This window comes from Priapulus caudatus, unplaced genomic scaffold (genome assembly GCF_000485595.1).
Source record: "Priapulus caudatus unplaced genomic scaffold, Priapulus_caudatus-5.0.1 Scaffold113, whole genome shotgun sequence".
In the NCBI taxonomy this organism is placed as follows: domain Eukaryota; kingdom Metazoa; phylum Priapulida; class Priapulimorpha; order Priapulimorphida; family Priapulidae; genus Priapulus; species Priapulus caudatus.
The window spans coordinates 210577-222024 of record NW_014577174.1 but is presented as its reverse complement, the minus strand read 5'-3'; the positions used below and the strand labels follow the sequence as shown (position 1 = coordinate 222024).

Below are 11448 nucleotides of genomic sequence, written 5' to 3'. Positions count from 1 at the left end.
ATATATTTATTTATATATTCGCGCACAAATAATATAGAGATGGCACAGTGACACATTTCTATTTCATTCCTTATATTAGATCTGGTGACTATAGGCGCTCTAACTTCTAGCTGCGTTCACTCGGCGTAACCAAGACAACCGCGTCGACCATGGCCAACGTCTACACGCGTCAGTTCCGGCGACCGCGTACGACGACGTTACGCGACTTCGGGGCGAAGCCGTCGCCGCCGACGACGGAGATGACGACGCTGAGAGTGCTGTCGCCTACACGCCGCTGTAACCCGCAGCCGATGGGCCTGGTCTATCAGAGTCCGTACAACAGGGAGGGGAAGGTGCGCTGGTCGGGGAAAACCCGCAATATGCGTGCAACCGCAATATATCATATTATGCATGCGCTTCTGGGGGTATTGACGTGGGATATGTTCGCATTTAATCAAATTTTGTTGTAATATCTATGCTTAGGCCGGGAAAGGCTTTGATTGGATCTATTATTTGTTTTTGTTTGCCTTTTGTAATAAGAGATGATGAAAAATTCGTCATATATCAATACATATTAAACATATTTTGGCGCTTTACAGACGTTTGAAATCTGGCATCCTGACTTTTCAAAGATTTATAGACGGTTTCCATCGATGCTAAAGCATTTGGGTTCGTATATATTATGATGGTGATGACGCGACTGATAGAGATTGGACTCTACGATGAAACACGCACGGCGTTACTCAGGAGTATTTTCAGCCAATTCCCATTGTGATCGATTCATTCATTACTCTATAATAAATTAATAACTGCACTAAAATTAACTCACATACGCTGATAAGTTCATTAAGGGGTATAACACAGTCGACATGCAATGTTGGCAAGGAACAGGTTTCACGAGACACGATGAAATTTATATAGAGAGCAGATGGCAATCAATGTAGAAGACATGTAGCAAAGCGTTAACAATTAGCATTAAGGCGAAGCATTAAAAGCTACTCGCGTAATTAAAGCGTATTTTCGCGTAAATGGTTGTTCTGTTGACAGATATGACAAACTTCACTTCTGGACCCGCACATCAGTTTCTAAAGCGGAATGGTAATGGACTTGAGTTATTTAATTAATTAATTACGGCATTCAACTCAGTATCTGGCAGAATCTCACTGTTTGTACTGATTCATGCATGATTTGACATGGTGCGTCCACCCAGTAATCTTTAACAGGCGCCGGCCAGTATCATTTAGACTTTTGCTTTTGCTTAGACCAATTGCTTGGTTTCTGTGGGGCATTGCTATCCCATCCCGACTCCTCATCGACAAAATGAGATCGAAAAATTATTGGTTGATTGGGTGGTTTAACGTCTGGGAGTGAGAGCGGTGGCGTAGTGCTGAGGAGGACAACCGCTGTTGTCCATGGTTGATCGGAGATAGATCTTTATTCTAAATTGTATTGTCTAATTCGTTCCAAGCCCAACGTCCTAAACATCACTACGCCCTCGCTGCGGTACGGTGTATAACCACCAGGTGGCTGGCCCTCGTGTTCGTAGCGCAATATGTGTATAATAAGTGGTTTCTTTGACTGGCGGGGTTCCACTAGAAGCACTTTCCTCGTGCAAACTGCCAGTATACACATTTAACGTGAGGCGTCGACGGGATGAGCTTCTATTGCAGTTGGCGGTAACCCGGAAGTCCTGTACAGCTCCGAATGCACGTACCGGGATAACTTCCGGAACCCGGCATCGCTGCCGCAGATCGGTAAACCCATCGGATGCACGCGATTCGGCCATCGTCCGGGAGGAGGGCCAACGCGTGGCATAGGTAGCAGCACGTCAGACAGACAGCGCCTCAGTTCTTAACATGACTGACGCGCGGTGTTACGTACACCGTTGTCGGCTGCTATGTATGGACAGAGGCGTAGCTTGGGCAGAGGCGTAGCTTGGACAGAGGCGTAGCTTGGACAGAGGCGTAGCTTGGACAGAGGCGTAGCTTGGGCAGAGGCGTAGCTTGGGCAGAGGCGTAGCTTGGGCAGAGGCGTAGCTTGGGCTAGAGGCGTAGATTGGGCAGAGGCGTAGCTTGGGCAGAGGCGTAGATTCGGCACAGGCGTAGCTTGGGCAGAGGCGTAGATTCGGCACAGGCGTAGCTTGGGCAGAGGCGTAGCTTGGGCATAGGCGTAGCTTGGGCAGAGGCGTAGCTTGGGCAGAGGCGTAGCTTGGGCAGAGGCGTAGCTTGGGCAGAGGCGTAGCTTGGGCAGAGGCGTAGCTTGGGCAGAGGCGTAGATTCGGCACAGGCGTAGCTTGGGCAGAGGCGTAGCTTGGGCTAGAGGCGTAGATTCGGCAGAAGCGTAGATTCGGCACAGGCGTAGCTTGGGCAGAGGCGTAGCTTGGGCTAGAGGCGTAGATTGGGCAGAGGCGTAGATTCGGCACAGGCGTAGCTTGGGCAGAGGCGCGTGGGCTGTTTTAATAATTAATTAAATGATAGCCGGGAAATTTTGTACTTGCATTTACTACATGTCCTCATGTTTGTGTACTCACTATTGCCTATTAATTTCACGAAATGGCTGTTTAAATGCTCCACTACGACACGATAGGGAGTACACAAATACGAAGACTTTGGTAGCAAATACAATGTCTATAATTACGTAATATTACGTAATATATCCATAGCTCCTTTCGCTACGTACGAGGTTTGTTAATTTATATCACGTGAACTACTTACTCGTAGAGCCTTCTGCCGTGTGCGAATTTCCTTACATTATGTGTCGCGTTTATAGTGGCTCCTGTGTGCGGGTTTTGCTAACTGATATCGAATGTGCTATATCCACAGTACCGTCGGCTCTTCCCGACATAGCGACCACGACAAGGGCTGTTCAACCTTGCAAGAACGGTCACTAGCAGTGTAACCATGACGTCACCGACACTGCCAGATCCAATCAGCTTTCATCATCGCCTGTACGCCATAGCAACAGCACAGCCGTTCGCGTAGCAACGACGTAACAATAAACGTTCGAACGCAGTTGGTTAGCAAAGTTATGACGAGACTTTATATTGTAATTTTATACATATTTACAGAACAACAGCGTAAAACATACATTCAGGGATGTGTGATGCCACCGACGGCCATATATACACGCAGTTAGCACATCTTCCATGCCGAACATACGTGTAAAAAATTATCCAAAACAATAAAATGCTCTGTACCTTGATATTTCCATCCCACGACATATAATATCGACACGATAAAACAGTAAAATACGACCACGACACAACAAGCCGAGATAGACGGACTTTTCACGAAAAACACGGGAACGCATATATCGATAGAGTTAATATGTCTTATTTTGATGAAGCTCTTACGTGAGCTTAACAGGATCGTCAAAGCAGAGAACGGCAACGGAACATGACCCACAGATGCAGCCTTGCCCGCAACAAATACCCTGTCCTTCACAGAGAATAACATTCATAACAGCCACGATGCAACAAACTTCGTTGCCAACAATTATGCTATCCCCCCCCCTCTCCCTCCCACCCATCACCCCGAAAGCCTCACCTAAGACTGTGAGCATCTTCACCCTCCGCCGCCCACCTTTCCCCCGCTCATCTTACATACATTAGCATGTGTGGTGGGCACGAGAGCGCGGGCGTGAAGCAAGCTGTCCTTGTAAGCCACGCGAGGAGGGTGTCGCTTTCATCGACGTGCCAGCAAAGCTACCTCCACGCCCTTCCACGCGCACACACCTCCGTAATTTCCCCCTCCACGATTCCCCGTCATACGTCTAACGAGCGCTGAACGCATTATTGGCAATAAAACACTGAGTAAAAAAAGCTGAGTATCACATACTTGAGCACGCGTAATTATAAGCTAGGCCGGCCGCTCTCGACGCCGACTTGCGCCAAGAAAACAAGTGAACGCACACTCGGCGCGAGCCATCGGCCGGCAGTCGGCTAGGCCGAGAGTGCTATGCGATATATACCAATACCGCCGGGACAAGAGGCTCCGTCGATCGCAAGGGATCGCAAAAGATGAACAAATTTACAAGCTCCCGGTAAAAACGACACGGCTATCCCGATAAATGCTCTCCGCCTGGTGTGTGACGAAAGAGCAGCTGAGGAGTTGAGAAGCCAGCAGGGGGAGCTACGCACTACTGCAGACGCCACCAGGGGGAGTCGAGTCTGACGTAACGTCGGGCGTTGGCCATGTGAACGGCAGGGGGCGCTGGCTCGGCGTAGCTGTGACTGCGTGCTACGCGTGAGCGCACACCATACTCCGGGGCCGAGTCTCCGGCAGGTGGCGCCGGCTGAGCGTACAGCAGGGGGCGCCGGCTAGGCGTAGCTGTGATTGCGGGCGGTGCGCGAGCGCACACCGTACTTGGGGTGGTGCTGGCTGGCCGGGTACATGACGCGCATCGTCACGAGGCTCGAGCCGAGGCAGATCTTCACCGGTGCGCAGTCTCCGCCCGGCAGCCGCAGGAGCAGCGTCCCGACGGCCGCGATCCCGTCGTCCGTCGGCTCGAGCGCGACGGGCTGCGCCGCCAGGTGGCGCTCTTCGGCCGGCGGCAGCGTCTCGGGTGGCGCGCCGCCGCGCCGGTCCCGCTTGCGCTTTGGCGGCAGCGCGACGACGTAGTCGTCGTCGTCGGCGTCGTCGTCGACGAAGACGGTCGCGCGTCCGAACGGCCGGCTCGCCATGTGCTCCATCTGCATCGCGTGCATGTGTCGCGCGTGCCGCACGTCCGACGCCTGCTTCACCTTCCAGGCGAGCACGCACAGCGCCAGGAAGAGGAAGAACGCCGAGAAGAACACGGAGAAGAACACGAACAGGTCGATGTGCGGCTGGTCCTGCCGGAAGAACAGGTTTCCGTAGCTGCCGGCGGCGGCGCGGCCGCGCACGACGACGAAGAAGCGTGTGTTCTCGAGGCGGTGCACGCGGTAGGGCAGCGTCAGCACGAGCCGGTAGCGCACGTCGGTGACGAGCAGCACGAAGCGGCGGTAGGCGAGCGTCAGGAACGCGTGGTAGGGCCGCGCCGTGCGCTCGCGAAGCCAGAAGCGGGCCGCGGCGCGACGAGACTCGAGCGGCGCCCGCCGCGCGCCGCGACGGTAGCGCCCTCCTCCCCCCGCGTCGTCGCGCGTCGCCGCCTCCTCGTCGTACGGCAGCACGAGGTAGTCGCTGTTGAAGCCGACGTGCTGGATGCCCGTGACGTTGTCCGTGTGCACCTGAGCGAGAGATGGGGAGAGACAGACGTGTGAGCATTGAGAATGAGATCTACGCGAGCACGTTAACTCTGCAATTATCATGGTTATAATACGATGTGGATAATAGCTGACGTCATCCAGATCGTGTTCGTTTTACGGGGCAGTTCGGCCGTGTCAAAAAAGACCTTCGTTTTTACGGTGTATCTTCTTCCCCCTCCCATCTCGGATCATTCCCCATCTGCCTCTCTGGCATACGTAAACTGCCACGCGTCTACATGGACTGCCTGCAATCCAGACTGGAAACAGCAGCAACGAAGCCGCAACGCTGCCGGCTTAATTACCTACGATATACGCAGAAAATATAACGAAAATAAAATAAATAAAATAAAACATACACGAAAACTCCACCCTAGAGCAAACGCCCCCTTCTACATTACGCATGGGCAATGCAGATCAAATCCGAGTCACACTCACGATGACGAGTCCTGCTAGACATGCCCATACACACGCGCAATGTACAGCGGAGGGGGGATTCTCGCCACAAGGGGGGGGATGTACGACACGCCCCCGCGCGCCACCTCACCTCGAACAGGTGCTCCGTCTGCGCGAAGTAGACGTCGACGGCGCCGTCGGAGACGTCGATCGTTACGCGACTGTCGACGTTCTTGTAGCTCGGCTGTACGGCAAAGAACATCGTGCGTCCGGCTAGCAGAGGGTTGGGTCTGCGCGCGCTGCACTCTCCTGTAGTGACAGATAAATATGTACAGACAGGGGCGGGGTTACAGTACACGTAATGCAAGCATCAAACAATCATGAGTATATTAGCTAGCAGAGGTTGGCCTGCGCACTTCCTGTAGTGACAGATAAATATGTACAGACAGGGCGGGTTACAGTACACGTAATGCCAGCATCAACATCATGTATGTATATTAGTTAGTAGAGGTCGCGCTGCGCGCAGCTGCACTCTCCTGTAGTGACAGATAAATATGTTCAGACAGGGCAGGGTTACAGTACACGTAATGCAAGCATCAAACATCATGTATGTATATTAGCTAGCAGAGGGTTGGGCCTGCGCACTCTCCTGTAGTGACAGAGAAATATGTACAGACAGGGGCGGGGTTACAGTACACGTAATGCCAGCATCAAACATCATGTATGTATATTAGTTAGTAGAGGGCTGGGCCTGCGCGCGCTGCACTCTCCTGTAGTGACAGATAAATATTGTACAGACAGGGGCAGGGTTACAGTACACGTAAGCAAGCATCAAACATCGTGTATGTAATTAGACTACAGACGTTGGGCCTGCGCACTCTCCGCTAGTGACAGAGAAATATGTCCAGACAGAGGCGGGTACAGTACACGTAATGCCAGCATCAAACATCAGCTATGTACTATAGTTAGTAGAGGCGCTGGGCCGCGCGCGCTGCACTCTCCTGTAGTGACAGATAAATATGTACAGACAGGGGCAGGGTTACAGTACACGTAATGCAAGCATCAAACATCATGTATGTATATTAGCTAGCAGAGGGTTGGGCCTGCGCGCGCTGCACTCTCCTGTAGTGACAGATAAATATGTACAGACAGGGGCAGGGTTACAGTACACGTAATGCAAGCCATCAAACATCATGTAGCCTATATTAGCTAGCAGCAGGGTTGGCCTGCGCACTCTCCTGTAGTGACAGATAAAATTAGGTACCAGACAGGGGCGGTTACAGTACGACGTAATGCAAGCATGCCAAACATCATGTATGGATATTAGCTAGCAGAGGTTGGGCCTGCGCGCGCGCATGCAACTCTCCTGTGTGACAGAATAAATAACGTACAGACGGGGGTTCACAGCGCAAACCGTAATGCAAGCAAAACATCAGATATCTATATTAGCGAGCAGAGGGTTGGGGCCTGCGCGCGCTCACGCTCCTGGTAGTCGACGAGAAATATGGACATACAGCGCAGGGTGTAACAGCAAAACGTAATGCAAGCATCAAACATCATGTATGGGATATTAGCAGCATGAGGTTGGGCCCTGCGGCGTGCACTCTCCGTTTATTGCATAGAGCAAACACACCGCACGCCATGACAGTGCGACGGATGGCGGTATATAGGACACGTATTGCCGAGCAGAGAACACCCGCGTGATACGAATAAACATGCATAAAAAAACACTTATACGAACTTAAAACGAGTATCGTCGAGGATCCAGACTCAGTTAGAACACTTCCAACAAGTCAATGGTAGCGAGGACGGAGAAAGCCACTCCATGCAAAATAACGCTGCCGTCGCGTGAAAACGAATCGTAACAACGAACCCCACTGACGTATTTACCTTAATTTATCCGGAGGTATGTACTCTGGCTTAACCTTGCTTCGAAAGATCGAAGCAGTAGTGTGCTACTGTCGTATACGGCATCTGCTCGGAGCACGGCTTGCCTCGACGGGCTGGCGAGAAGCCGTCCTTACAGCGAGAAGCACTGCACAAAACACCGACACGAATACGTTATACACTGCCTTGCTCTAACACACATGATACACTGGAAGCCGGCACGTCACAACAAATCCACTTGACGCAGCAAATGCAACAACCTGCGCAGATGCAGAGATATTCCTCCGTAACTCCACACAGCGCAGGTAGGTCCTGCACGGAGAGAAGCCGCAGATGCATTGCAGTCCGTGCGCCAGTACTGACCCAATCCAGCTACCCCACCTGCGCGACACAAGGGAATTTATTAGAGAATTCTCTGCTCCCTCTCGGTCTCGGTCTCTATCTAGCTCGCTCTCCGCCCCTGTCTCCTTCTCCTCTATCGCCTCATATTAGCCAACGAGAACACACAAGGATTACAACAATAAGACGAGACAGGCGGCCTGACCACGCTTAACCTCGAGCGAACACAGTAACAAAACGCCAACACACGCCGCGCACCGCAGCGCCCCCCTCTCCGGACCTCTACCTGACAGATCGCAGGGAGCCCTCTGCTGGCACAGGTGGCGCTCTTTGTTTGGCAGTCGCCAGTGCCAGGCCGCCGTCGGCGTCGGCATGTGTCGTGGAGGGCACCTGGCCAGGCAGGCGGCCTGATGCGTGCCTGGTTGTGCCGGGCCGAAGACCGGGCAGCCAGCGCGTCGCACGCGGTCGCCTGTCCGTGTTGTTGCACTTCAGCAGACGGCCTCCTGCGGGTCCTTCCTTCACGCGCCTCGCACTGTAAGAGAGAGAGAGAAGAGAACGAGAGAGAAGGAATTAGTCATCGCAATCCGGAAGCACGCGCTGAGCCATCAAGCAGAGATGACTGAGAGAGACAAGAGAGAGACGACGAGAGAGGAGCGACGAGGAAGAGAGAGAGAGAGACAGAGAGAGAAGGAAGCGAGGAGAGACACGGAATTAGTCATCGCCAATCGCGGAAGCAGCGTGGAGCTACAGAGATGATCTGGAGAGAGAAAGAGAGAGAGAGAGAGAGAGAGAGAGAGAGAGAAGAGAGAGACAGAGAGAGAGAGAGAGCACGAGAGAGAGAGAGGAAAGAGAGACCGAGAGAGGAGAGGGAGAAAGAGAGAGCAGATGAGAAGAGAGAGAGAGACAGAGAGAGCAGAGAGAGAGAGGACAGGAGAGAGAGAGAGAGACGGTGATAGCGATGAAAGCGTTAGTCGACACGATTTTTACGATAGCAGTACAAATACCGTAAACAATAGCAATCTATACAAAATCGATAAGACGAGACAGGAGGCCTCGCTGTTCAGAAAAACAACGGTGAGAAGTAGCAGCGACCTCAAGCAGCGGACACCATGAATTTGTGTGCCAATGATTGCAATGATGCGCAAATGATCCCAAGATCTCTCAACGACAAAACACGCGCATATCTTCGCACGAGTCGACCCATGACTGCATGGCGCAGAACGAGCTTTTGGCGCCATGTGTGGCTGTGCTGTGCCGTGCAGTGTGCCCCGCGGGCGGGGCAAGTGCGCGGTGTGTAATATATGCGCGGCGCTAACAGAAGTGTCTCGTCGTGAGGCAACACACTCACAGCCACCAGGTCCAGGTCTCCGTTCAGCGTGAAGATTCTCAGCGAGTTGTTGTGATAGATGTCAGCACTGAGGCACTTGGACGCGTGGCCGTGGCAGAACGACGAGCAGGAGATGCACGTTCCGTTGTTCTTGGCGTCGCCCACGTAGTACCTCAGGCACTTCTCGCACTTGTCACCCTAAAGAAGTCATAACGAGAATGCGTAATGTAATGAGAACTCGTGTTTAAACAACTGCAGAAACAAATTTTACTCAAAAAAGAGAAAAAACTTTTCCTTCAATTTCAGTTTTTCATCGGCATACTGTTATTGCAGCATACTCGTCTATGCGTGCATGTGAGCCAGCACACATGCGTTAGCGTGCGAGTTGCGTCATACCTGTGTGTTGTTGTGACACTGTAGGCACGTGTCGAGCGCATTCACTCCCTTGCAGTTTGAATGCCCGTTGCAGTCGCACACGGAACTGCAGTTTGCGCCGACGAATCCGAAGAAACAGCGGCAGACGTTCGGCTTGACGCACGTCCCGTGGTCACACCCGTTGTCACACTGCGGTTGACACGTACCACCCCTGTAACACAAACAATGGTAGTCTCCAGCTGTCCCTCTCACTCTCTCACTTGCCCATATTTTAAAGCTGTACTCGTATGTACACAACAGGTATCATCTCAAATTTACACAAAACACGTGAAAAAAAATTATGTGAGACATGCCAGTGTGGTGACGAGTAATTAAAAAACACACACGATTTAACTGTCTAGAATTTGAGGAATATAGACTAATAAAAATGTGAAGTAACATGTGAATACAATTTGAGGTGACTAAATCTTGAGGATACACCATTTCTTCAGCTAGTATAAACCTTGTACACACACCGTTTCCCAAGGTAGTACCACACACCCTCTTTCCTCAGCTATTATAGACCTCGAGACGGCACCTACTTGTCGAGGGTGTAGCCATCCTTGCAGTTGCACGTGAAGCCGTCGGGCCGGTCGACGCACGTCTCGCGCTCCGTGTTGCACGTGTGGTGGTTGTTGACACACTCGTCCTCCGCCGGACACGAGAAGAACGTCCACTCGGCCTCCGACGTCACCGTGTCCGTCCAGTTGCGGCCGCCGTCTGCGGGCGAGAGACGACGACAATCGAGGTGTAGTGATAGAGAAACACACACGCACGCATGTACAGATGGAGGATGGGGTTATAGGACACGTATTGCGAGCAGAGAACACCCGCGTGATACCGAATAAACATGATAAAAACAACTTATACGAACTTAAACGAAGTATCGTGCGAGGATCCAGACTCAGTTGAGAAATCATTCCCGACAGCAATGGTAGCCGAGAAACCCACGTCCATGCAAAATAACGTGCGTTCGGTGAAAGAATCGTAACAACGACCCCCACTGACGTATTTACCTTAATTTATCCGGAGGTATTGTACTCTGCTTACCTTGCGTGAAAGGATCGAAGCAGTAGGTGCCTCTGTCGTATAGCATCTGCTTGTAGCACTGCTTGCCTTCGACGGGCTGGCCGAGGAAGCCATCCTTACAGCGAGAGCACTGCAAACACGACACGATACGTTCTCACTGCCTGCTCTCAACACACATGATACATGGGAAGGCGAGGCACTTCACAACAAACCACTTGACGCAGCAAATGCAACAACCTGCGGCAGATTGCTAGAGATATTCCTCCCGGTAACTCACACAGCGGCAGGTTTAGGTCCTGCACGGAGAGAAGCGCAGTATGCAATTTGCAGTCGTGCGCAGTACTGACCCAATCCCAGCTACCCCACCTGCTACGACAACAAGGAATTTATTAAGAGAATCTCTCTCCCCTCTCGGTCTCTGTCTCTATCTATCTCTCTCTCCTCCCCTGTCTCTTTCTCTCTATCTCTCAATAGCAACGAGAACAACACAATTGATTACAACAATAAGGACGAGACAGCGAGCGACCACGCTACCTCGAGCGAAACACAGTAACAAAACAGCAACACAACCGCGCGCAGCCGCAGCGCCCCCCCCTCTCCGCGACTCTACCTGGAACAGATAGCAGGAGCCCTTCTGCTTGTCGCAGGCCGGCGTCTCCGTGTTGTTGTGGCAGTCGCAGTGCAGGCCGCCGTCGGCGTCGCACGTGTCGTCGTGGAGGTTGCACTGGCAGGGCAGGCAGCTGAGCGTGCGGTTCGTGTCGGGCCGGAAGAACCCGGGCAGGCAGCGGTCGCAGCGGTCGCCGTCCGTGTTGTTGGCGCACTTCAGGCAGACGGCGTCCTGCCGCGGTCCCTCCTT

At 52.4% G+C, this 11448-nt stretch overlaps 2 protein-coding genes across 3 annotated transcripts in view; one reads left to right on the top strand and one right to left on the bottom strand.

The window, feature by feature from the left end:
• The window catches only part of LOC106805434, a 4218-nt gene extending 1211 nt beyond the window's left edge, over positions 1 to 3007 (top strand). Inside the window, exons 2-6 of one of the 2 annotated variants that reach the window (XM_014807014.1) lie at positions 80 to 332; positions 579 to 648; positions 1027 to 1077; positions 1650 to 1796; positions 2802 to 3007. In XM_014807014.1, the coding sequence (XP_014662500.1) occupies positions 150 to 332; positions 579 to 648; positions 1027 to 1077; positions 1650 to 1796; positions 2802 to 2869 (519 nt within the window). In that variant the 5' untranslated portion in view covers positions 80 to 149 and the 3' untranslated portion in view covers positions 2870 to 3007. The remainder of the gene's footprint in view (positions 1 to 79; positions 333 to 578; positions 649 to 1026; positions 1078 to 1649; positions 1797 to 2801) is intronic. The other variant, XM_014807015.1, reaches the window with a different exon arrangement.
• Positions 2996 to 11448, bottom strand: part of LOC106805408 (multiple epidermal growth factor-like domains protein 8) — a 9608-nt gene continuing 1155 nt past the window's right edge. The window contains exons 2-10 of the mRNA XM_014806981.1: positions 10106 to 10283; positions 9546 to 9735; positions 9139 to 9347; positions 8109 to 8354; positions 7847 to 7864; positions 7522 to 7631; positions 5748 to 5905; positions 5078 to 5185; positions 2996 to 5002 (exon numbers count right to left, since the gene is read on the bottom strand). Of these exons, the coding sequence (XP_014662467.1) occupies positions 4298 to 5002; positions 5078 to 5185; positions 5748 to 5905; positions 7522 to 7631; positions 7847 to 7864; positions 8109 to 8354; positions 9139 to 9347; positions 9546 to 9735; positions 10106 to 10283 (1922 nt within the window). The 3' untranslated portion in view covers positions 2996 to 4297. The remainder of the gene's footprint in view (positions 5003 to 5077; positions 5186 to 5747; positions 5906 to 7521; positions 7632 to 7846; positions 7865 to 8108; positions 8355 to 9138; positions 9348 to 9545; positions 9736 to 10105; positions 10284 to 11448) is intronic.